A 27965-nucleotide genomic window follows, 5' to 3' on the forward strand; every position below is an offset into this window, starting at 1 on the left:
AAACATTGCTATATAATTATTTGAATTCATAACTATAATCACACAGTAAATGATAAAAACAACACTATGCAGGGATAAGAAATAGTGAATATTAAATTTAAATAAGCACAGGATAAGAAAAAAAATTACTAACAAAAGAATGTAGTCCAGCAGAATAAACTTCATAGTGTCTGAACATTAGAAATATCTAAAGTAATAGTGACATGGTATTAAGGTCTGATATTTATTTTGTTTATGAAGTGACTATATTTGGTTTGTTGGGGGGGGTGTTATAAAAATATCTTATCAAAGAATTTAAGAAGTGAGTTCTGAAATTTGATCAGGTAGATAAGTACCAATATAATGACTTGTGGAAATATATCAATTTCTAAAATCAAACAACAAATGAAAGTAAAGTATTAATCATTTCAAAAAATATAAATGGAAGAATTAGTATTTTGAAAAATATGACAATAAAGGAAAATACAATGGAAAAATCTCCACAATTATATGTCTATATGTATAAACAGAAAGGGTTTACATCTTTAAGACACAAGTCAAAGCAAAGCCAGCCAGGGCAGTAAAATCAATGGGACTCATCTCCAATTAACCATCAGAAAATGGAAGTGATGTTGTGGTACAAAGTGGTAGAGGACTAACCTTGACCAAAAAAGCTCAGGGACAGAGCTCAGGCACAACCAATAAACAAACAAATAAATAAATAAATAAATAAATAGATAGATAGATAGATAGATAGATAAATAAAAAAGATAAAAGTGAAAAACATACAGAAAAATAAACATGATAGTTATAAAATAGGCAAAGGTAAAGATGTGGATGGATCCTAGAAGAATTGAATAAGCAATTAAAAATAGTTTATTTCAGTAACTTTTATCAACATATATGTCCATTCATTATTATAACTGCATTCTATTTTAAAAGAGCAAGCAATGAGAAGGTGCAAGTAAAAAGAGACATGGTGAAAAGAAATTGAAACAGAAATTTGACACTTCCATCTATACCAAAATGGATCAGTATATCACTTGTAAGATATATCAAAGAGTAATGATCTGAGCTAGATCCTAAATTTTTACTAATTATATGATCAGAATAAAATTTTTTTAAAAATTACCTACTATGACAAAAAGTTTCTGGAAAACAATTTGAAGGATATGAAATACAGTAAATGTCCAAAGAACAGCCAAAAATAGCACTTGATACTTTCAGTGGAATTATTTGGTCTATATTAATTTTGGAACAATGAAAATGCATATTTTCTGTTTCTATAGAATTATATGTCTATATAATCTTAGTGTATATATCTATATATTTTATTATTTCAAATATTTCTATATCAGTGCAGACAGAACTAAAAGCTGTTGAATGATGTAGCACATATTTTAAGTCTCATAGGTGAATTAAAAAGGACAACACATAATAAGACAGTGATTTGTTAATTTGTTATTTTCATTATCGTGACAGAGAATAGAGATCCCTTTCATACATGTGACCACATTGATCTTATTTGATAAATAATTCCTTTTTAACAATTTTTCTTATTGCACTTTTCACATCTTTGTTTCTCAGGCTATAGATCAAAGGGTTTAACATGGGACTCACAAAGATATAAAACACAGCTACAATTTTTCCCTGTTCTACAGACGTCTCAGAAGGGGGCCTCAGGTACATACAGAATAGGGTCCCATAGAACACAGTGACCGCTGTCAGATGGGACCCACAGGTAGAGAAGGCCTTGCGTCTCCCCTCCGCAGAGCGCATACGCAGAATGGTGGTGAAGATGAAAACGTAGGAGATGAGGATGATGGTGAGAGAGCAGCTGAGGTTGGAACCCGCCACCACAAACATGGCAGTTTCTTTAACATAGGTATCAGAGCAAGCAAGGACCATGAGGGGAGGGTCTGCACAATAGAAGTGATTGATCTCATTGGGTCCACAGAAAGTCAGGCGAAGCATCAGGATAGTTTGTGCCAGACCATTTGCAAAGCCATAAATATAAGGAGCAGCAACAAGGGACAGGCAGACACGCCTGGACATTTTGCTAGCATATAACAAGGGATTACAGATGGCCATGTAGCGGTCATAGGCCATCACTGTGAGCATATAATAGTCTGTGATTACCAGAGCAATGAAAAAGTTGAATTGGATGAAGCATCCAACAAAAGAAATCGTTTTTCTCTTGGACAAAAAATTAACCAGCATCTGGGGGGTGACAGTGGTAGCATAGCAGAGATCGACAAAGGAGAGATGACTGAGGAAGAAGTACATTGGTGTGTGAAGCTTAGAGTCACCTCTGATTAAGCAAATCATGGTCACATTGCCGATAACTGTAATGAGGTAGATGAGCAAGAACACCACGAATAGGACTGGTTGCAATTCTGCTCGATCTGTCAGTCCCAGGAGGATAAACTCAGTTACCACTGTGTGATTTTTCTTTAACATTATGTTGGTTTGTCCTCCCAATGAGACCTAAAGAAGTGGAAACAAATGCTTACAGCTTTGTCCTTCATTCATTACCTTTATCGTATACTCTGGGATTTCCTCTTCTTCTTTCCATCTTGTGAAGACACACAGGACCACAAAGCACAAATTTAATCTTTTCAACATCACAAGTCATATGGATCTGTAGATGAAAGCTCGATAAGACATGAGAAAATTGGGAGATTATAGACAGATGGATAAATTGATAGATGCCTCTTTATAGAAGAATATGCACAATTCTGTTAATGAATATTTATGACATGGTCATCGCAAGACATATAGCAAGGTGAGTAGTGTTCCAGAAAGCTGTGTTGTACTTCAGTAGAGGCAATAATGAAAAACACTGAAGAATAATTCCTCAATGGTGTTTCTATTAGTGTCTGTTCATTTGTTTAATTATTATAAAGATGATAAACAGAGGTGTTACCACTTCCCTCATTTAGTCCCAGTTTTTCCTTCCCAGAGTTCCTCCCTCACAAGTTGTACAGTTCTTATTCAACATAGTATCTAATGAGTATCATTGCTAAATCAGTTCACCCTTGGTCCTACCATTTCTTTTTTTTTTTTTTTTGGCCATTCCAGGGGCTTGGACGCAGGGCCTGAGCACTGTCCCTGGCTTCCTTTTGCTCAAGGCTAGCACTCTGCCACTTGAGCCACAGCACCACTTCTAGCCGTTTTCTGTATATGTGGTGCTGGGGAATTGAACCCAGGGCCTCATGTATACAAGGCAGGCACTCTTGCCACTAGGCCATATGCCCAGCCCTGGTCCTACTATTTCTGGATCAAGAAAATGCAATACATATACACAATGGAATTCTATGCTTCCATCAGAAAGAATGACTTTGCCCCACTGTAAAAAAAAAAATGGAAAGATTCTGAAAAAAAATTATTAAGCAAAGGAAGCCAGATTCAAAGAAACATAGGTTGCATAGTTTCCCTTATTTATAATCATTATAATATGCCTACAAACCTACAAGTAAAGCCACTCTATAATAAAAGACAAAAATCATACTTGGACATGATAAGTTGAACAGGACTCTAACGTTCACACAGTGAGACCAAAGGAGGATATTCTTAGGAGAGGATCAAACACAAGGGCTCAACATCTATGTGCATCTGATAATATGCTTAATACCACATTTTATTTTATTCCTCTTCTTATGAACTCATGGGGACTCAATTCAAGTCAGTAGAGTCTAATAATTCCTCCATATCTGCACTTCCATTTCCTAGGTAGAAATCTAGTTCCTTTGAATTCCACTTGTGTGGCTTGGGTAAATTACCAATGTCTCTGCTTTATATTTTGCATTTCTCAAAATTTGAGTGGTAATAGCAGTTGCTTCTATGTGAGGAAATTAATTCAATGTAATCTTTAAAAAATGTATTGCCATATAATAAGGTTATCCACTGGAATTACAGAGCAAGTTTCAAGTCTAGTAGAGAATAAGTATTAAATCAATGAATACACTGTTAAAAATGATAGCTAATCCATGGATTAGATCCAGCAGTACTTAAGTTCTTTCCTAATCCTCAGTAAACTTTGTCAAAGGAATTGAGGTTCTCTGTGGTTCATCTCCCTTTCCACTATGAAAAAAACACTCTAACTGGACATTCATTTCCATTCATTATTGATATTGAATGAGAAAAAAATATTATTTTACTAAACACTAATCAATCACATTAGAATCAGCTCGGTTGCAATATTTGTTTCTGCATTTCTCAAGGATCCTCTATTTTCTCAAAGATCGACGGTTCATCCTACCTGAGACAAGAAAGCAAATTCACCATGACAGCACTGAGAAGAAAAGCTTAAACAGTTTATAGAAGAATTTCTCTTAGGAAGCAAATCCCTGTGGTCCAATTATTTCTTCCAGAAAACAATGTTCATTATGAGCAGCCAATGTCTTCCCATTCAGAAGATGATAAGTTCATTGAAGAAAAGAAGTTTCTCTCACTCCCTACCACCACCAGGAATTAAGTCTCCCAAGAACCATGGTGCAGTGGGAGTCATTATCTATTTTAGTTTATGATGAACACCAATAATATTTTTTAACTGAGGGAATAGTTATTTCTCTTATTTACGACCTCTAAAATAGAATCACATAGAGCAGAGGTACAAAGTTTTGTAGACTGGTAAATATTTAACTTTTCATAAACTCAGGGTAGCAACTGATTTTGAGGTTTCTGCATTTTATCTTTTTGACATGATCAATCATTCAGATCTGCAGGGTCATTGTTGCTTTAGAGATAGTTGTACTCAGTTTTGTTTCTTTTCCTTTATACATGGAAGGAGAGGCATTGCCTTTTGTCCTGTCTTGTTTTGTCTACCTGAAGTTATGGACCTAGAAATTGCACCTTGGCAATTGGCCAGTGGGAGAAACCAACCAGAAGTAAGGGGTGGGAAGGGAGAAGGAGCTCCATTTCTGTCTCATTCTCTTCAGGATTTAATATGGACGTGCTTACAAAGGTCACATTCTCATTTGAGGACCCTTCCGTAGTATTCACTGGGAAAGAAGGTAACAGGAATTTGGTTTGTGACTCCAGTTCTTACTGGGTCTGGTAAGCACAACAACTTCCTTACCTTTTCAAGCATCAGGGCTGATTTCTGCCATTAGCCACTACTTCAACTTTTTTGGATGATGCCTTTGTTCTTGTCTGGATTGCCTATTTGTTTGTTTCTTAACCCAGTTGGATTCCATTAAGATAGGCCATCTGAGTAGAACTTTCTTTTACATTTTTCTTATTATTTTTAAGTAGTTGTCCATGGGAGGTGTCACTTAACAAAGCAGTATGTGAATACAATACATCTTCATCTGTGTCAGCCCCTTCAACAATGTCATCACCCTTGCACCCAACTCCTCCTTTTACATTTTTTAAATTTTGTGGTTCACACAATGAATTCTTGACTGCATTCTCCCCACCCTCGCCTTTTCCTTGTCCAAAGAAAAATTTTTTTTGTATATCCTCTCTGTCCCAAGATAGAGACTCAACATTTAACCACCTAATGAACTGGTGGATATAGTAACAGTCATAATAAGTTTTAGAGATCTGAGATATAGCTGGGAGCTGGTGGCTCACACCTGTAAACCTGGTAACCCAGGAAGCTGACATCTGGGGATGGGGGTTCAAAGCTAGCCTATTTTGGATTGTGAGACTCATATCCAATTAACCACCAAAAAACCTGAAAGTTGAGCTGCAGCTCAAATGGTACAGTTCTAGTCTTAAGCAAAAAGTTCAGCCAGGGACAGTGTTTATAGGCCCTGTGGCTCAAATGGTACAGTTATAGTCTTAAGCAAAAAGTTCAGTCAGGGACGATGTTTATAGGCCCTGAGTTCCAGTCTCCAAACAGAGAGAGAGAGAGAGAGAGAGAGAGAGGGAGAGAGAGAGACTTGTAATATGTGTGGTTTTGTTATTGTTGGAGCTTCAGAAGGCTGTCCTATGGACCCTTCCTCAATTGAGGAATACAAATACAAGTCAGATGTTGCAATTACAAGAAGTATTCAAAGGAACAAAGAAAACCTGGATTTCAAGTCTGTCATTTCTGGAAGCACTGTGGAGGAGTTCACTCAGAACAATTCTAGTTCTCAGGCTAAAAAGCACAGAGTTTACCACAAGACTGAGAGTATTTCCTGAAAATAAAGGACACCAGAACCAATACTGGCTTTTGCTGTCATAAACTTGACTTCACAACACTCCCCAACTGTAATTCTATTCAGGAAATGATTTAGGAAATTCTGTACAATTTTATGAGAAAGTTTCCCCAATATTTTCAAAGACAATAGGGATATCTTCCTCTAAGTTCTACAGCAGGGCTGGGAATGTGGCTTAGTAGTAAAGTGCTCGCTTAGCATGCACGAAGCCCTGGGTTCGATTCTTCAGTACCACAAAAACAAAAAAGGCCAGAGCGGAGCTGTGGCTCAAGTGGTAGAGTGCTAGCTTTGAGCAAATGAAGCTCAGAGGCAACACCCAGGTGCTAAGTTCAAGCCCCAGGACTGGGGGAAAAAAAAACAACAACAACAAAAAAACAACTCTACAGCTTTGTGAGTATTGTGACAATTTTGCTCTTCTTTCCATGACTTCAGTAAACTTTATTCTTGAGATATTTACCAAGTGCCTGGGAAGATATTTGGGCATAAAAGTGGGTAGGAATACAAGGTAGCCAAAATGACTCATCAATTTCTAGAATGTATATGTGTGGATCATTTAATGCTAAGATCACATTTCATCATATTGCACTTAGTAACAATATTCATTGAAATTTTTAATCTGATTAAAAACCTACACATTTTACTATCAAGTGAAGTTCCATGTACAAATTCATGTTTGGTACATGATTTACACTCTTTCTATAAATTATTAAAGCACATACATAGGGAAATTAGTTAGCACAAGATAAATTAAAGTTACTCACTGGCTTAAGCAGCTTGTTATTATTAAAGTTTGCTTTTTCATATATATTCATATAGATGACTATATTAATATGTGTATTAATAATACATTCCTATATTAATTTATTATGTGTATGTGTATTCGAGTTATGGAGATAGGTGTGCTTGCTTTACAATTTATAAAATACATAAATGAATGAAATACAATAAAGGAAAATCCAATTTTATATAGAACAGAATTTGGATTAAAATGAATTATATTCATGAACTTGGTTAAACAGCAACACCTTTGTGCAACTACTTAAAGATAATAAAGTATAGAGATAAAATACAGGCAAATAAACACATTTTAAATTTAAATAGTGTAGTCCAGTAACAGAGATTGCCATTTCTTTTTCAGTACTTTCTGAAATATTATTTGGTATAACTTACTTGTTAAATAAATCAAAATGTCCAGATGAAAGACAGTTTTATGAAAACTACAGGCCTGGGATTTTTTGGAAAAATACTTCAAAACTGATGCAATAAAGATAGAAATTCACATGAGCATTTTTTATAGCAGATAGTTACAGTTGAGGCACAAAATAGCCAAGTACCAGTAATTTATGAAAATGTAAGAAAAAGTATATTTAAGCATAGAATTTCACAAAATGAGTATCAGAAAACGGAAACATATTTTGACTGATGGTAAGAGGAATGATAGTGAATATAGTTTGAATACTCAATGAACATTTTGCAAATAAAATGAGGAAGTTTAATGAAGAGTGGAGGGAAAAGAATAATTGGGAAGGAAAGAGTGATGGAAGGGGTGATTCTATTGAAGATGACATGTACATTAAATTGACATGCTATGAGAAACTACGTGTACAACTTTTTCAAGATGACAATAAAAGAAAAAACACTTATCACATTTCTAAAATATATATAATTAGTAAAATAATAGTTACTACGAATCCTAATGTGGATCTTATTTTCTGTTCTTACATTTCAGAATAATAACACTTTAGATTTTATACATACAGTAAAGCATTACTGCTTATAATCCATACTTAAATAAATGTATATAAGTTAAAAATGAGTAAAATATGACCAATTATATAGCCATTTAAATGAGTAGTAAGACATTCATTAGGATGAATGGAGTACTTATATCTTCACAGAGCCTTCCTTGATATTGAATCCCTCACCTGTAATTTTGATGATAAGTATATGGATTTATGTTTTTCTAACAATTTTGTTGCTCAAAGTGATCAGCAGATCTTCATATAAAGAAGGACATGTGTATACCTATTTACTGATCATTGTATACTTTAGCATACTAAAGCAAATGAATAAGCCCAAATTGCCCTTATTATGTATTACTTCAAAGGAATAAATGACATACATAAAGATTATATTGACTGAGTTAAACATATAAATTTAAGAACTCTTAAGAAAGTATAGGCAGATTAATTCAAATGTATATACAGATATATATGAATACATATATACAGTATTATTGACTAGACAAATGTTTTTGAAGATGACTACTGTGTAGTACCCCAGTGATTACCAAGAACACAGAATTAAACAACAATTATCTGAAAGAACTTGCCCTTGATCAGTTGCTGCATAGCACGGATGACATCCTTGTTCCTCAGACTATAGATCAAAGGGTTCAGCATGGGGCTCAAAAAGGTATAAAACACTGCAATTACTTTGGATTCCTCCACAGATTTCTCTGAAGGAGGTCTTAAGTACATACAGAAGAGGGTCCCATAAAATAAGGTGACTGTGGTCAGGTGCGAACCACAAGTAGAAAAGGCTTTGTGCCTGCCTTCAGCAGAGCGCATTCTCAAGATAGCTGCAAAGATGAAAACATAGGACAGGAGGATAATGAAGAGCGAACTTGACAGAGTGAAGCCAGCAACGATGAACATCGCCATCTTTTTGACATGGGCGTCAGAACAAGCCAGCATTATGAGAGGTGGGTCTGCACAGTAGAAATGATTGATTTCAAGGGACCCACAGAAAGACAAGCGAAAAGTCAGCAAGGCCTGAGAGAGACCATTAAGGAAGCCAAACACGTAAGGGAAGGTGACTAAAGACACACACACGTCCTTGGACATTCTGGTGCTATAATGCAAAGGGCTGCAGATGGCTACATAGCGATCCAGAGCCATGGAAGCCAGCATGTAAAACTCAGTGATCACCAGGGCAATGAAGAGCAGACACTGCGTGAAGCACCCAGCATAGGAAATGGTCTTGTGGTCTGACAGGAAGCTGTACAGCATATTCGGGGTAACGTTGGAGGAGTAGCAGATGTCCACAAAGGACAAGTGGCCCAGGAAGAAGTACATGGGTGTTTGGAGGTGGGAATTTGTTCTGATCAGCACAATCATGCACAGGTTTCCTGCCAGTGTGATCAGGTAGATGGCCAGGAACACCCCGAACAGGACCTTCTCCAGCACTGGGTTGTCTGTGAGTCCCAGCAGGATGAATTCTGTTACTGTTGTGTGGTTTTGAGAGGTCATCCTCTTATCCTTTAAAAACGTTAGCAGCACTGCAAAGGAAAGCGTTCTGATGCTGTTTCTGCATTTGTTTCATGCTTTGAATCCCACCTTTATAGTTATTGATCTGTATACAATTAATTTCCTAGTCTCAGCAAACGTACTGGATTTTTATATAAAAATTTCACCCTCCATTACAGTTATCTCTCTGCTTTTTGGCTCAAACAGACACAGACACACACACATACACACACACACATATGCACATATATACACACATTGTTTTTCTTCCATACTTTAGTATGTACATATGAATATGCAAGTGTGTTTTATGTCTATGCACACATTGTTATGTCTTTTTAATAACCTATGTATTTGATGTTTCTTTCAAATATCCCTAAAATGCCTATCATGAAGATAAATTTTTAAAATTCATTTACCAGGTTATTTCCATGGTGAAAATGAGGAAGGATGTTGGATTTCCACAGTCCTCCCAGCTCCATTATCCTATATTTGGAATGCAGAATAAAATATTTACATTTAGCATCACATTTTACTTAAAACCCATACTTGTCATTCAGAGAATTATGAAAGTATGTACATTAATTTACATTATGATGCCAGCTTCTGAATCAAGAGTTTTCTCTCTCTTCATTGATCCACCCATTTGTTCAATGGTAGTGCAGAGCTGGATTTTTTTCTGTGTCATATAATATGTTTAAAGCACACATTTAACTGTAGAAAGAGCAAATCTTTCACACATAAACAAAACACTGATTAATGTGTCTTTAAATAAAATCAATTTGTAATGAAGAAAACTGCTTTTAGATATTCCTGATAAGATCACAAATGTAAAAAGTAACCTACCTGAAAATGTGAAACCACCTACATAGTAGGCAAAGGAGCTTTATAATACTTTCATTTTACCCAGTCTCTTCAGTTTTTAAAAATAATGCTCAAGTTCCAATTATTTTTTTTAATTCTCTAAGGCATGCCCTTAATTTGATGCTTTAAGGAGCTAAGTCACCCTGGAGACCAGAATCTTCAACTGAAATTTATATGCACAATATTTTAAACGTATATGTCAGGATCTTTAATAAAGAGAGAGATAGGATATTGGTTTCAAAAATATAGATATTTAGATAGATACATAGGTACATAGATATTCATACACACAGATGGATATATAGATATGGATATAGATGCATATGTACACACATGCATATATATGTTCATATATATGTATATATATATATATAAAATCAAACTGACTGAAGTATGGTATGCCCCACCAAATAGTTAGTTGGCTAATAAAATGAAAATCAGAACTAAGATCTGCCTTGACTGGGGGTGGTGGCATTAGAAGCCTAATAGGAGGAGAATAGACAAATAGGGAGACTAATGGTGGCCAAAGACAGCAATAATGCTCAATATACATATGTGAAAATGGAAATAGGGAATGGTTTGTTAAACAATAATTAATAATAATTGTAATAATAATAAAAGTACCTTTTTACTGTTTAGTTTGATTTGATGAATTTGAAAATTGGATGGCATTCCAAACCAGTAGAAGAACTTTATTCAAACACCTCTGACCTCATTTTTGGTGGTGCCCACAGGGTACTATATTCTACATGGCACAGAAAGCAGTAAATTGTGAATTCTGTGAAGCCAAGTGTAAACACACACATACAGGCACAAAGTCACCTTGCTGTAGAGTTACCTGTGCATCTGTGTTTATTATTGTTCTACTATTCACAGCCCTGAATATATATTACATCTAGTTCAAAACATGTAATGTATAACTTCTGGGTTAGATATACTGAATTGCTAGACGCATGTAGTTTGCATTTCCCTAAGAAAAATTTGGAGGAGAAAATAATGACCATGGAATTTTTTTAACCCAAATTAAGGCATATTGAAAGAAATGTGCATTGTTTAATTAAGCAGGAAGGAAGCAAATTATTCTATTTCTCTCAAAATACAGAATAATTGGTATGCACTATTAGCTCACACTTGAAATCCTACATACTCAAAAAGCTGAGATCAGAAGATCACACTTTTAACCTATACCCAGGGCAGAAAAATCCATGAGAGTCTTATCTTCAATAAACTATTCAAAAGCTGAAAGTAGAGCTGTAGCTCAAGTGGTAGAGCACTAACTTTGAGAAAAAAAGAAGCTCAGGGACAGAGTTCAGTCAAGCCCTCAATTCAAGCCACCGTACCTCCCCCAAAATAATAATACAGAATGATTAATAATGAAAGCACTGTATGTTTAAAATTAGTGTATTTTATTCGACTTATGCCTATACATTTTTCCTTAATAAAACTGCTCAAGAAACAGACTGAAAAATCAAAGTGCAATGTGGCCAGCGGGGTAAAATTGGCCAGAAATAGTTATTTATTGAACAATAAAGTTAATTTCACTAACTTTTAAGAAACAATGCCATGCTCAATGAACACTGAAAGGAAATTAGTTCAGATATGAGGCACAGGAGTGTCTCGGGTGGTAGAGCACCAGTTTTGAGCCAAAAGGCAAGCAAGAGAAAGAGGTCTTGAGTTCAAGTAAACTGTAAGGCACATACAAAAAATAGTAAGATAGAAAGCTATATACAATGTTACAAAGAATGAGAATATTATGTCTAGATTATTTCAAGAATTTTTCAATATGCCATGTGTAACTGTACCTTCAATTATTGATGATCTCCTTGTATCACCCTCCTGTGGTTGTACCTACACTATTTCTGTATCTTATCTGAGTATATTGGAAACCATGTATACTGGTATTAGAACTAGGAAATTGAAAGAGAATACAAAATTCGAGAGACACAGGGTAAAAAAAGACAAATAACTACGAAAGCAATACTTGCAAAACTGTTTGGTGTAAATGAACTGAACAACTCATGGGGGGGAAGGGAAAGGGGGAGGGGGAGGGGGAATGAGGGATGAGGTAACAAACAGTACAAGAAATGTATCCAATGCCTATTGTATAAAACTGTAACCTCCCTGTAATTCAGTTTGATAATAAATACAAAAAAAAATCTGGATCACATACCTAGATGGTTCCCCAAATCTTATGATAGAATCACAGGAAAATGTTTCTGAGGGAAAGAAAAGTAAAGAATAAGTGTATGCTATGCTTGATCCTTTTAACAATATATTAATTAGTAGTGACAAGTACATGATAAAGTCATTATTATGTTCAGCTTTTAAAACAGAAAAGTTGTCCCGAGGAAATAATTTGTCTTGTGAAGCCCTAGCAAATCTAAACAGTTTGTCTCACATTCTTTTTCATTAAATAAATAGATATGTGAACTTCCCAAGCTAAAAAAAAAAAAAGAATATTTAAGTGCTTATCTATTCAATTTTAGAAGGTGGAATGATTAGCAAGCAAAAGCTAAAAACTTTTCATATAACATATTATAATCTATAAGTTGTTGGGAATAACATAAACAATAAAAACTGGTATATATAAATATATACATCAATTCTTTGTTTCTTAAATATATATTCCAACTCCTCTGTTGACATTGAAATAGGTTCCTTTCCTAAGAATTTCATTTGAAAGGAAAGGATAGAAAATTATGTTAAATATTTCTGATAATGACAAATGTACACTAGACTGCTTAGTTTTCAACATGGGTAATATAAGAATAAATCATTCATTTAGAAGCAAAAATATCCATAGTAAAATTCAACAAGAGAATAAATAACTTTAATATTTAAATCAACTTTCTGCTTCCAGAAATGTATTCTAAAGGAAAAGAAAAATCTGATGATGTACAAAATATCTGATTATGTAAAAAACAAAAGCATACAAGCCAGCCATTAAAATATTGGTTATATTGATGTAATGGCTTAAGGAGTTTCAGGAGAAACCAAATATATAACCAAACATATCACAATTCTGAGGGTAGCTCTCCAGTGACAGAATACAGGTGATCTTTGATTCTCTTCCATACATATTTAATTATTTTTTCAACTATTTCTTTCTACAACTAGTGGGCATTATATTTGCAAGTAAGAACAGTATGGTTTAATATTACAGGTGGAATCACCACATTAAATGATATCCACTGAATTATATAACCTACATATACAAAGAAGAATGATACTTGGATGTGAAAATAAATATTGACTTAGCTATGTATACATCAAGGGTTCTGATTTTATTATTTCTGTAGCATTTTTGCACAGAAATTTGCACAAAAGAAGAAATATAAAAACTATGAATTGATGCTGGATTTTATCAAACGCTTTCTCCACATCGACTGATATACCCATGTGGTTCTTTACCTTGCTCAAGTTGATGTGGTGGATTACATTAATTGACTTGTGTATATTGAACCAACTTTGCATCCCTGGGATGAATACACTTTGATTGTGATGTATGATTTTTTTGATGACCTGTTGAAGTCGATTGGCCAGAATTTTGTTGAGAATTTTTTAGTCTATATTCATCAGGGAATTCAGTCTATATTCCTCTTTCTGTGATGCATCCCTGCCTGGTTTTGGGATGAGCGTTATAGTGGCTTCATAGAATGTGTCTGGTAGTGCACGTTCTCTTTCAATTTCATTGGAGAGTTTGAGAAATATTGGTGTCAATTCTGTTTTGAAGGCCTTGTAGAATTCTGCTGTGAATCCGTCTGGACCTGGGCTTTTCTTGGCTGGGAGATCACTTACTGCCTTTTCTGTTTCAATACTGGATATGGGTCTGTTTAGAAGGTTTAAGTCTTCATGGTTGAGTTTGGGGATATGAATTTTTTCTAGGAAATCATCCATTTCTTCCAAGTTCTAGAATGTGTTGGCGTAAAGGTTTGCAAAATAGTCCCTTATTATGGTCTGAATTTTGGTTGTTTCTGTGGTGATGTTACCTGTTTCATCTCTTATCTTGTTTATTTGAGTGTGCTGCCTTCGTTTTTTGGTCAGGTTTGCTAGGGGTCTGTCTATCTTATTGATTTTTTCAAAGAACCAACTCTTTGTTTTGTTGATTTGTTCGATGGTTTTTTTCATCTCTAATTGATTTAATTCTAATTTGATTTTAATTATTTGCTTCTGTCTATTGACTTGGCGTTTGGCTTGTTGTTCTCTTTCAAGGAAATTAAGGTGCTTCCTTAAATGATTGAGTTGCTGTTTCTCCAGTTTGTTGGTGTATGCATTTAGAGATAATGATCCAATAGACAACAAACATAATCACACAAAAGCCAGCAGCACAACAATGTTCATCGCAGCACAATGTGTCACAGCTAGAATCTGGAACCAACCCAGATGCCCCTCAGTAGATGAGTGGATCAGGAAAATGTGGTACATATACACAATGGAATTTTATGCCTCTATCAGAAAGAATGACATTACCCCATTTGTAAGGAAATGGAAGGACTTGGAAAAAGTTATACTAAGTGAAATGAGCCAGACCCAAAGAAACATGGACTCTATGGTCGCTCTTATAGGGAATAATTAGCACAGGTTTAGGCAAGTCACAGCAAAGGATCACAGGAGCCCAATAGCTATACCCTTAGGAACACATAAGATAATGCTAAGTGAAATGAACTCCATGTTAGGGAAACAATTGTTATATCACAGTTGTAACTACTTTCAACGTGCCATATGTAACTTTAGCCTCTATTATTGATGATATTCCTGTATCACCTTCCCACACTATCTCTGTATCTTATCTGAGTATATTGGACACCGTGTATACTGGTATTAGAACCAGGAAATTGGAAGTGAATACCAAAAACGAGAGACCCAGGGTAAAAAAAAGACAAACAACTACAAAAGCAATACTTACAGACTGTTTGATGAAAATGAACTGAACAACTGAACAACTCGTGGGGGGGAGGGGGAAGGGAAAGAAGGAGGGGGGAATGAGGGACGAGATAACAGTACAAGAAATGTATCCAGTGCCTAATGTTTGAAACTGTCACCTCTCTGTAATTCAGTTTGATAATAAAAATATATTTAAAAAACTATGATATAGTGTGTCCATGCTTTAGATCATAAGAGTGATCAATTTTATGTCTTCATACCCATTCTTCATTTCTAGTTATAATAACTAATGAATGTACACTTATGTTTTATTTTTAATATATTTGTATTACCTTTAAGTAGTACAAAGGAGTAGTTATTCAATAAAGCAGTTTATAAATACAGTGCTTCTTGATCAATGTCACTAATTGTCTCCAGTCCCTCCCAACCCAACCTCTACTCTCAATTTTCTGAATTTGTAGAGCATGCATTTAATTTTATGTACATTTAAATTTTGTAAAATATAGTAACAAAGTGAAGTCTAAATAGAATTGCCATATATTAAGTTTCCTTCTACCTGAAACAATAATTCTATTTACAATGCATAAAAATTAACTCTAGATACCATTCTTATGATGCATATCTTGGGCACCAGAGTTATTATCATATCATCTGGAGTAGTAACCTTCACAGTTCTTCACTATCAACCCCCATCCAGAACTTGCAGAGTGTGTGGCACATTTAATTGGTAGTGCAGTACAAATCTGAAAAACAGAATATTTATATATATATATATATATATATATATATATATATATATGCATGTTATATCATGGTTACACTTATAATTGTAGTAATGTACCCAACTTTATTTTTCTGGGTAGTGAATCATGTGATGTCTCCTGTTTCTAATTATCATTGGAAAAACAAATAAAATAGTTTTGCTGTTAAAATTTTTTGGAATGAAAAGATTTGCCTTTGTGGTATTTTGTGCATGAATTATTTAGCATAAGTAATTTGATTTCTGTGCCAAATACTTCACATGTCCTAGAGATAACGCTCTCACTTTTTTCTTTTTAATGATTAAAGATGGCAGTAACCTATTAGAACATTTTCATAATTATTTTTGTATCTGATCATTTATGTTCTTATTTATTTTTCAAAATGAGGTGCCTTTTATAAATTCACCAGAGTTGCACCATAATATTAATGTGATCATATAAAATGATATTTGTCAAAATAAACACCAGGAAATGGAAAAATGAGGTTTATTTTGTTTTTGTTGCTGTTTTAGATGTCTTTTTATTTGGTCTATGGTGTTCGTTTACTTGCCTTAGGGAGAAGAAGTGGGAAGACCTGTCAGCAGTGAATCTCATTAGATGCGATATGGAAAGTGAACTTTACAGCTTGTGGTTGGGGATGGGAAGGATAAACTGGGAGGGAGCAAGGGAAGGGATGACATTGTTAAAAAAGAAAAATACTCATAACAATAAAAGTTAAGAAATTTAAAACTTTTTAGAATTTTTAAAATTCTATGTTTAGCCTTTTGAAGACCTTCTATACTGCATTCTGGTTGAATCCTTTTGGCCACATCCCCACCAGCATTTGTTATTGTTAATTTTCTTGATAATGTCCATTTAAACGGGTGAGGTGGAATCTCAATGGTGTCTTGGTTTGCATTTATTTTAGGGCCAGAGATGCTGAACATCTCTTCTTATACCAATTGGTCATTCCTACTTTTTCTGAGAAGTCTCTCTTTCAGACTTTAGCCCATTTATTTATTGGGTTATTGTCCCTGTGACCCAGCAATTCCAGTCCTGAGCATTTATCCAAATGACCACGAATCAGGCTACACTAAAGCTACCAGTACAATCATGTTCATCACAGCATTGTTGACCATAGCTAAGATATGGAATCAACCTAGATGCCCCTCAATGGACAAATGGATCTAGAAAATGAGATATAGATATAGATATGGATATGTGAATTCTACACTCCCATCAAAAAGTATGACATGACCCTATTCATAAGGAAACGGAAAGACTCTGACAAAACTATATTAAGTGAAGTAAGCCAAACCAAAAGAAACATAGGTTGCATAGCTTCTCTCATTTATAATAATTAGAATGTACCTATAAATCTACAAGTAAACCCAATCGATAGTAAAAGACAAAAAAAGTCACACTTGGATGTGATAAATTAAACAAGACTCAGCACAGTCACACAGTGAGACCAAAGGAGGACATTCTTAGGAAAGGATCACATGCGTTCAAATGGTTATGTGCACATGATCATATAAAATGATGTTTATTGAAATGAACTCCAAGAAATTAAAACAGGAGGCTTTTTACTGTACTGTTTACAGTTCTTTTTTTTTTCCTTTTTCTGGTTTATTTTTTGTCTTTTTCACTGTTTTTTATATCTGTATACTTTGTCTTGTATATAAGTTTATCTGATTTGGGGAGGGGAAGGGGAAGCAAAGAAATTGTGAGACAAAGGGTGATTTAATTTACCAGTGATACTCTCTGGACACTATATGGAAATGAACTATACAACATGGGGTAGAGAGGTGACAAACGGAAAAAACTGGAAGAAAATAAGGAAGGGGTGACACTTCAAAAAGAAATGTACTGGGGCTGGGGATATAGCCTAGTGGCAAGAGTGCCTGCCTTGGATACACGAGGCCCTAGGTTCGATTCCCCAGCACCACATATACAGAAAACGGCCAGAAGCGGTCCTGTGGCTCAAGTGGCAGAGTGCTAGCCTTGAGCAGGAAGAAGCCAGGGACAGTGCTCAGGCCCTGAGTCCAAGGCCCAGGACTGGCCAAAAAAAAAAAAAAAAAAAAAAAAAGAAATGTACTCAGTACCTGATTCATGTAACTGTAACCCCATCTATACAGCACATTTATAACAATTTTAACTTAAAAATTAAAAGACACAAAAATGCAAGTAACAAAAGACCAAATTCAACTGGGACATAATTGGAATAAAGAAAAGACCCAAGGCCAATGTTGAGAGAGTTTCCATAGGCCACCAAGCTTAGAAAATTGAAAGAAGCATATATAGTAAATGCAGGAAAGCCTATATTATAAAACAGATTTTTCTGGTTGGGATGATATGCCTCTGATATGATAACATTTTGGCTGTGTGAAACAGAATATCCTTTCCCAACCCAAAGCAAAATTGTTATCTGATCTATACAAGTCTCAAAGTTTAAATGATATGGGTCCTCAAATTGAAAGAGAAACAGAAAATTTGCTACTTTGAGGGACTCTGAAGTTACGTCTGGATTTTTCTTCCCAATTGGTGTTGATCTAAATATTTGCCAAAAGTAAATGTATGGTATGATCCATATGCATTAAAATAAAACCTTTTAAACAATTCTAGCTTGGCGATTTTTCTCCCACAATGATGTGAACACCTTTCATCTTTTGTACCCACTCTTCAGGATTTTCTTGGGTTTACAATCATTAATGGTAAAAAAATATTGATAATAATAAAGTAGCTGGAATTCACCACTGAAAAGTAGACAAGTATGTTTATGATCAATTGGACTCATTTCTTGCTCAAATTAAATAATATATTCAAAATTCATTAGTACAAAATGATGGTTACATGAGAACATGTAACCAAGAACTGAAGTCATAAAGTATCTGTAAATATAAATGTTCTGCAAGGTAGATCCAATCATAATCAACAAACAGAGCCGATATTTGGGACTAGACAATACAAGAGAAATAATTTTATTATGAAAAAAATAACTGTAAGAATACTATCAAAGCCTAAAAAACATTTGGGATTACATTATTCCCTTGAAAGTAAATTAGCTACAATATAAACATCTATGTAAATCAAGACACTGAGTGCTTATAGGAAATATATATTAATGGCTTCCTATTCAAGATTACTCTACAACGTGGTTCAATTTCAACTTCTGCTGCTGCTGTAGATTTTATTAAATCAATGTCTTGAAGACGATGATTTCACGAAGAAAGAAATAACATTGTCAGTGAGATTTCCCAATAAGAAAAAAGTCATCACTCCAGAGATGAATTCACTAAGTTATCCCAAGCACTAAACTATAGTTCTTGGAAAGAAAATGCTCTTGATCAAGTGCTGCAGAGCACGGATGACATCCTTGTTCCTCAGACTATAGATCAAAGGGTTCAGCATGGGACTCAAAAAGGTATAAAACACTGCAATTAGTTTGGACATTCCAACAGAAGTTTCTGAAGGAGATCTCAAGTACATACAGAAGAGGGTCCCATAAAATAAGGTGACTGTGGTCAGGTGCGAACCACAAGTAGAAAAGGCTTTGTGCCTGCCTTCAGCAGAGCGCATTCTCAAGATAGCTGCAAAGATGAAAACATAGGACAGGAGGATAATGAAGAGCGAACTTGACAGAGTGAAGCCAGCAACGATGAACATCGCCATCTTTTTGACATGGGCGTCAGAACAAGCCAGCATTATGAGAGGTGGGTCTGCACAGTAGAAATGATTGATTTCAAGGGACCCACAGAAAGACAAGCGAAAAGTCAGCAAGGCCTGAGAGAGACCATTAAGGAAGCCAAACACGTAAGGGAAGGTGACTAAAGACACACACACGTCCTTGGACATTCTGGTGCTATAATGCAAAGGGCTGCAGATGGCTACATAGCGATCCAGAGCCATGGAAGCCAGCATGTAAAACTCAGTGATCACCAGGGCAATGAAGAGCAGACACTGCGTGAAGCACCCAGCATAGGAAATGGTCTTGTGGTCTGACAGGAAGCTGTACAGCATATTCGGGGTAACGTTGGAGGAGTAGCAGATGTCCACAAAGGACAAGTGGCCCAGGAAGAAGTACATGGGTGTTTGGAGGTGGGAATTTGTTCTGATCAGCACAATCATGCACAGGTTTCCTGCCAGTGTGATCAGGTAGATGGCCAGGAACACCCCGAACAGGACCTTCTCCAGCACTGGGTTGTCTGTGAGTCCCAGCAGGATAAATTCTGTTACTGTTGTGTGGTTTTGAGAGGACATCCTCTTATCCCTGGAAAAATGAAAATGAGAATGTTGGGAGTATTAATTAATCCAAATTCTGCTTTTATTCCATTCATATTATCACTCATACTTTCATCTCTTTCTCTTATTATCTATGCTATAATTCCTATCCTTTCCCAGAAGTGAAGGTGAATTAAAACAGTCCATCTTTACACTACATCTTTACTTACCTTTCTGTTCTCCCTATCCCAAACATCACACACACACACACACATACTCACACGTTTTATCTCTCACTGATGTACACTTACATACACTTACTTTTTACATATTTTCAAAAATGTCTTTTTGATTACACACCAATTTCTATGCTGAGTGTTTTTCCAAATTTTTGACAAGTAGAACTGATGTTAAGAAAATAATTTAAAGTGAACAATAATAGGACATCTCAATCATGTATTTGGACAAATGAACTTGTATTTCTAGGACCTGTTCAGATATAATATCCTACTGTTTCAGAAGCAGAATTAAAGTTGAATATAAAATATCCTGTTTTCCCTTAAAAATCATTGTTTTCCTGAGTTTACTTCGTTAACAGCACAATGCATTTCGTAAATTTGTATGTAGATATGTTACAGTATAAATTCAGAATGAAGTCTTGTTTTCTCTTAGGTATAATGACATATGCCTTTAATTCCAATTCACGACAGGTGGAATTAGAAGAACTGGAAGTTGTAGCCAGTGTGGATTACATAGTAAATTCTATGTTACGTGGACCAAAAATTCTACAGAGAAAAGGAAAAGAAGCCCAACCAGAAAACAACAAAAAACAGAAAACAGGAACTGTTTTCTCTTCTCTGGAAATTAAATCATTCATTTATTAGGATGTATTGCACAGCTATATTTTTTTTCTTTTCTACAATATGTGTTTACAACAATAAACAAATTCCATACTCTGTCATTGACCCCACCACAGACTGAGTTTCAGGTACTAAAATAATGCTACATTAATTAATTGCCATACGTGGGGTGAAAATAAGTATGTTTTCCCTTATATGTGGAAGATAGATTTAGCTTAAAAAGTCATAAGTCAATACATTTGGTGGTAAAGCAGTGTATATTAACTAAAATATGGTAGGATTCAAGGGAGATCTCAAATATTGTAATTCCTTAGAAAGCCAAAATCAAAGTTCAGCAAAATAAAACACCAGGAAGTGGGTACTTGAATGGTGGGGTGGGATCAAGGACAGGGAGAAAGTTCAGATAAATTTGAACCTATGTCCTACAACATTAAGAAGAGTGAGAGAAGGGGGTGGGTAGGGGAAGGATAGGTGAGGAAGTAGAAAGAGGTGATACTGATCAAGATCTATTGCATTCATAAATTGCATTCTTAAATGGTAATTCCTCTGTCCAACTATGTAAAAATAATAAAGAAGAAAGAAAGAAAATGAAATATGGATAAGGAAAGAAGAGAGGGAGGGAGAGATGGAAGAAGGGAAGGACAGAGGGAGGAAGGGAAGGAGGGAGGGAGGAAGGGAGGGACAGAGGGAGGAAAGAATGATTTTTCTAACTTTGATATCACATACCAATTTATTTTAAAATTTGCATAAGGCTGCATAGAGTTCTAAATGTGATTATGTTACTAGTTTGATGTGGCTTCTATTTTTGTTAAAATACAAGAGTCAATGTCAAGCATTTAATCCTAAAACTATTCTTTGTCATTCAAACATCAAAAGAGTTTACATAATATTTTTAATAATCAAAGTAACAATATAAATAAAATGTTCAAGACCAATAAATGAAAATATTTTTTCATGGTTGTAAGACACTAATCACAATGTAAACTGTAGGATGTATTTTTTCAGTTAACCAGTACAGAAATTAACTTACCTGTAAATAATGGTCCACCATGTACTTAAATCAAGGTAGAAAAGTTTGATGTATTTATATTGCATAATTCCCCAAGTTCTCAGAATAATTGCAAAGATACAATTAAAGTTTATACTAATCCTCAAAAGAATAATCCTAATTTGATGTTTTCAGGAGCTGGAATCTCCTTTGAGGCCAAAATCTTTACCTTACATTTGCCTGAAGAGCTTGTTTTGTGTGTGGGGGGGGGGGGTGTGTTTGAGAGAGAACGAGAGAGATCTACAGAGATAGTAAATGAAACCAACACTTTCAATAAATATGCAAGCTAACATGTTTTTAATTATTCGAATATAAGGTTTTTTAAAATTTTTTATTGTAAAGGTGATGTACAGATAAATTACCGTTATATAAACCAGGAACTGAATACATTTCTTTTTAAAGTGTCACCTCTTCCCTCATTTTCTCTCAGGTTTCCCTGATGATCTCCAACCCCCTCCCCCCATGTGTATATTTTATTTCCAACATAATGTCTATTTAGTATCACTGCTGCATTAGTTTCTTGGAGCTCATTTCGATAAACATGACTTTATATGATCGTAGGCACATACCTATTGAGCTTTTGTGCTCCCTCCTCCTTTGGTCTCCCTGCGTGAATATGTAGAGTCCCATTTAATTTAACATGTCCCAAATGTAATTTTTTTTGTCTTTTATTATTATTTTTTTAATTTATTTTTTTGGTCAGTCCTGGGCCTTGGACTCAGGGCCTGAGCACTGTCCCTGGCTTCTTCCCGCTCAAGGCTAGCACTCTGCCACCTGAGCCACAGCGCCCCTTCTGGCCGTTTTCCATATATGTGGTGCTGGGGAATCGAACCTAGAGCCTCATGTGTAGGAGGCAAGCACTCTTGCCACTAGGCCATATTACCAGCCCCTTTTTTGTCTTTTATTATCCATTGGTTTTACTTGTAGATTTAGAGCCACATTCTAATGATAACAAATGAGGGAAAGTATGCAACCTATGTTTCTTTGAGTCTGGCTTACTTCGCTTAATGTAATTTTTTTCAGAGTTGTTTTTTTTCCGTTTTCTTATGAATGGGGCAATGTCATTCTTTCTGGTGGAAGCATAGAATTTCATTGTGTAGATAAACTTTGTGTAGTCAAGATGGAATAATTTTCGTGTGAAATCTTGGTTTTCCTTTTTCTATAAACACAAACGTGAGGTTGCTTGTGACTAATGGATCAGAATTTGTAGTGGGTAAGAAGGAGTAAACTATTGAAAATCAGAATGGAGGCCTGCAGGTACTGACCACAGCTGTATTCTTACACTGACTGTGTAGAAAGAGGAGGCAAAGTGAATCCATCCCATATCCACCTCAGCTCAGACCCTATGCCTCATCTGCAGTATGAAACGGGAGACATGGGAGAAACATAAGAAATCAGAACGGAGACATTTGTTCCTCACTCCTTGAACTTCATTGAACTGGAAAGTGAACAGTTTTGATTTTTTTTATTTTATTGTAAAGGCAATGTACAGAGTGGTTATGGTTACATGATTCAAATAATGACTTTAGTAGCCATTTAAAATGATGTTCCTATTTCTAAAATCAGATTAAGGAAGTATTACTGTGGCTCAAGTGGTGGAGCACTAGCTTTGAGTGCAAAGAAGCTCAAGGACAATACCCAGAACTGGAAATTTAAAAAATTAATTAATTTTAAATTTAATTTAAAAACCTTTTTTAAAAATTTTCCACCCATTCTTTAAGCCTCTTATTTATGCATATATATGCAGAACACTGATGTCATATGTGCAATAAATATTGTTCATATTGTGTAAGTTATAAATGTCTCTATATGAACATATATGTTTGTGTGAGTATACATATGAGTCAACTATTAACTTTTAAGATTCTTTTTATCCTACCATGTTTACATGTATTAGACTCAAGTTCTTTGTGTAGGGACTGCATTATACACTATGGAAAGGGGTTGGTATATCTGTCACTCTCTCGGACATAAATGGAGATGGTTGTGGTATATGGCTTCCATGCCTGGGTCCAAGTTAACAGTCAGTGCACAGTAGAGATACCCACACACAAAATTAATATATGTAAATATACAGGGACATAATATAGTTGCTTTGAAAGAGAGTTGAGGTAGACGTATTAAGAAAACAATGAAAATTGAAATTTCTCTGTTTTATTTTACCAAAAACTCCACTCTGACAGGAAGATATGGATGTTCATAATGAGTTGAAAATACAATGCCCCTACTTATTATTAGATTACACAAACAGGTACATACTAAAGTTACATATACAATTTAGTTGTCTTTGTTTTATATTCCAAGGTATGTCCTAACCACTTTAACAGTTACTAGAAATACATTGAATTTTTCTGCTCAGTGAGTGAGTAACTTCATGGAATGGGCTTGTCCCTGACTGTTTCATCACATGATGAAAATCTTCTATTTGTGATTTACTGATTCTTCTGACAGTTTTTAACTGAAATACATTCTTTCACTAGGGCAAGCACTTTGAGACATAATGTGGAGAGTTATAAAACTCAAACCTATCCTTTCTTAGGAGCTTGTATCTTTCTTGTTCTGCTTAATTTTATGAACCATTTGTGTAGGTCCTAAAGCCACAGTTTTAGATATCTAGATTCTTCTACACTGATTATGCCCTCTGCCAGCAACTACTTAGTCACTTCAATGAGAGTTGTATAAAGATTTTGTTTCTATTGATATGTAACTATGTGAAATAATTTTTCCCAACTTAAGTATTGTTTTAATGTTTATTTCAGGTCAAATAAGAATCAGTAGAAAAAAGACACTGTGAAATTAAGAAGTATACATTCCTTTATAATTTTTTAACATTGAAAAGGAACTCAAGTCATCAGACAATCCAACTACGTGGACATATATTTTTCTCCCACAAAACAAAAGGATGGGTAACCTGTCCTTATAGATCAGGTTTCTGTAAGATCTTCCTCAGGGCCTCTTTCACATCTTTATTTTTTAGACTATAAATGAGTGGATTCAGCATGGGGATCACTACTGTATAAAATACTGAGACAACTTTATCCTGCTCCATTGAATAGCTGGATGTAGGTCTCAAGTACATGAAAAGAATAGTCCCGAAGAAGATGGTGACAGCTAAGAGGTGGGAGGCACAGGTAGAGAAAGCTTTGTGTCTCCCTTCTACAGAAGGCATCTTCAGGATGGCAATGAGGATGCACAGGTAGGAAATGAGAACAATCATCACACAACTGATGACATTAAAGCTGGAGGAAACCATGATCACAATGCCATTGATATGCGTGTCAGAGCAAGAGAGTTTGAGCAAGGGTGGGGTATCACAGTAGAAGTGGTTGATCATGTTTGAGCCACAGAATGACAACCGGAATGTCATCCCTGTGTGGAGGGCGGCATTTCCAAAACCTGCTAGGAAGGAAGTGGCGACTAAAAAGAAGCAGGTTCTCCCAGACATAAGAACAGGATAAAGGAGGGGATTCCAAATAGCTGCATAGCGATCATAGGCCATCATGGCCAACAGGAAGCACTCAGTTCCCAGGAAGGAGCCAAAGAAGAAGAACTGGGCAGCACACCCATTGAATGAAATGGACTTCCTCTCAGCCATGAGGTTCACCAGCATCTTAGGAGTGACAGAAGAGGAGTAAGAGGCATCCACAAAGGAAAGGCTGCTGAGAAAGAAGTACATGGGGGTGTGGAGGCAGCGATCAATCTTAATCAGGACAATCATTCCCAAATTACCCACCATGGTGGCCAGATAGATGGACAGAAACAAGGCAAACAGGATACCTTGAAGATCTGGATTGTCTGAGAGTCCTAATAGTATAAATTCCACCACTTCTGTTTGATTTCGACCCTGGACCTCTTGCATGTATCTGATCATTTAAGCTGCAGCAAAAGAAAACATAGATCGATGCTTTTGGTGAGCTCAATGCAGGGTAGATCTATAGAAATATTTTACTAACACATATAAGCAAGTAAATAGCATAGTGGAAAACTGGGTTGAATTTGATGTCCAATAAACTGGGCTCATTTTTCATGATAAGGTTTTGGAATTTGGGGGAAGGGGAGAGTTGTGGGGTTTGGGGGCCATGGAGCTTGTTCTCAGCACCTTGGCACTGTCTTTGAGATTTGGGCTGCCACTTTGAGTCACAGCTCTACTTCAGGTTTTGGGGTGGTTAATTCGAGATAAGAGTTGCACAGGAACTTTTCTACCTGGACTGGCTTCAAACCACGATCTTCAGATCTCAGCCTGCTGAGTAGCTAGGATTACAGGCATGAGCCACTGGCACCCATCTTATAAGTATTTTAACTGACAAATTAACCTACTCTTTACTTTGGGGGAAAGTTGACACAATTAAATTATACCATTGAATATACCTTTTCTCAATTAATGGGATAATGAACAATACTGAGAGCTAGCAGAAAAAAAAATCTCTAGAATCAACCAAGAGAAATAGTTAAATTTCAAATGTGAGGCATTTTAAAATATTATGGTGCAGGAACAAAATAAAATAGGCACTCATGCAACCTAAAGAGTCCGGACCTTATGCTAAATTTCCCTAACTCACCATCTTGAATAAAAAATTATGTCAGTTAAATATTTAGAATTTTTCACAATTAACTTCAACAACTAGATTATCAAGACTTAAAGATGAATAAATATCTCTGATTTTAAAAATTAAATAATTAGCCATGGTACTGAAAAGGCCATTAACAATCAGATTCACAGGATCATAACATAAACTCTTACATAGTAGTTTGATTATAATAGCCACAATGTATGTGCCATTCCAAAACCTTCTAAAAAGATAGTGAATATCTTCACCATAAAAGATAAATGTGTGCAGAGATAGATTTGCTTAATCTGATTTAAGCATTTTACAATATAAATGTACCCAAACCACTGTATATCCAGTTAAGATATGGGCAAATTAATTTAACAGAAAGCTTTCAAAGGAAGAAGCACAAACACCCAATAAAGATAACAAGAAATATTCAATAAAGAAATAAAGAAGTTACTAAGCATCGAGATTCCATCTCATCCCAGTCAGAGTGATTATCATTAAGGGAACAAACAACAAGGTTGTGGGTAAAGGGGTCCCTTACACACTGTTGGTAGGATTAACTGAATATTGCCACTATGTAAATTAATAAGTTCCTTAAAAACTAAAGATAGATTCACCATATGATCTAGTGTATCCCTGTACACGAGAAACCCAAGTCAACATATACTGCAGATACTTGTAGAAGCATGTTTATAGCAGCACGTCAAATCCTACAGGGATAAATACTTTACAAGGTTTTCAATACATTATAAATAATTAACCAAGAATTACAGAACTATCCTAATGTAGTTTAAATGTATACCAAGTCAATGAAGTTCATATTCTTTTAACATTTGCCATCATTTAGACTGTCCCTACCAATAATAATAGATTTGAACACTGAAACACATAACACAAAGAGTGTACTGCTCAGAATATTAACAACAATACTTCTGCTGAGAAATTGTGATTACAGTTTCTGAAATTTGTCTTTCTTAGAATTCTAATTTATTAATAAGTATTATGAGCAAAATATTATTTGCTCTGCATTACATGACAACCATTATATACGCTGTCTCCTCGATTTTTTGAGGGTCTTGGTATGTAGTCTACCTGTTCTCCAATTTTCTCTATTGTGGAAAAAATATCCTCTATTTTTCTACAATAGTTCCCTCATGTTGTTCAGATTTGGCAGTCAAGCTCCAATCCAACAGAATATTGATTGCTCTGGACTATAAATTTCTACATATTTCTGAAAATAATACTATTCACTGAGATATTGCTGATGATCAAAGGGCCTTACAATCTGTCTTATTTGCAGCTGCTTATAATTCTCCTAATGACTTACAAATATAGTAATACAAATAGATGTATTATTTATTTATTATATTTTCTTAAGCCCTCAGGGACTTGAGTAAATTTAGGCCAATGAGTAAA

The 27965-nt window shown here is 35.3% G+C and overlaps 4 protein-coding genes and 1 non-coding gene across 5 annotated transcripts; 1 reads left to right on the forward strand and 4 right to left on the reverse strand.

Annotated features, from left to right (window-relative positions):
• Positions 1 to 1500: 1500 nt before the first annotated feature.
• On the reverse strand, positions 1501 to 2439 carry LOC125361758 (olfactory receptor 1030-like). The gene has a single exon (XM_048360361.1). It carries the CDS (start codon positions 2437 to 2439, stop codon positions 1501 to 1503), a length of 939 nt encoding a protein of 312 aa, XP_048216318.1.
• A 5992-nt stretch (positions 2440 to 8431) lies between these two features.
• LOC125361810 (olfactory receptor 5M10) lies at positions 8432 to 9379 on the reverse strand. Its single transcript, XM_048360411.1, has one exon. It carries the CDS (start codon positions 9377 to 9379, stop codon positions 8432 to 8434), a length of 948 nt encoding a protein of 315 aa, XP_048216368.1.
• A 9797-nt stretch (positions 9380 to 19176) lies between these two features.
• On the reverse strand, positions 19177 to 20124 carry LOC125362564 (olfactory receptor 5M10-like). The gene has a single exon (XM_048361383.1). It carries the CDS (start codon positions 20122 to 20124, stop codon positions 19177 to 19179), a length of 948 nt encoding a protein of 315 aa, XP_048217340.1.
• A 3117-nt stretch (positions 20125 to 23241) lies between these two features.
• LOC125362789 lies at positions 23242 to 23372 on the forward strand. The gene has a single exon (XR_007213101.1). It is a non-coding gene; the product is annotated as a small nucleolar RNA SNORA51 (small nucleolar RNA).
• Positions 23373 to 24910: 1538 nt separating this feature from the next.
• On the reverse strand, positions 24911 to 25864 carry LOC125361851 (olfactory receptor 5AP2). The gene has a single exon (XM_048360449.1). It carries the CDS (start codon positions 25862 to 25864, stop codon positions 24911 to 24913), a length of 954 nt encoding a protein of 317 aa, XP_048216406.1.
• Between the last annotated feature and the right edge of the window lie 2101 nt (positions 25865 to 27965).

The sequence above is a fragment of the Perognathus longimembris genome, chromosome 13 (genome assembly GCF_023159225.1).
Source record: "Perognathus longimembris pacificus isolate PPM17 chromosome 13, ASM2315922v1, whole genome shotgun sequence".
NCBI lineage: Eukaryota > Metazoa > Chordata > Mammalia > Rodentia > Heteromyidae > Perognathus > Perognathus longimembris.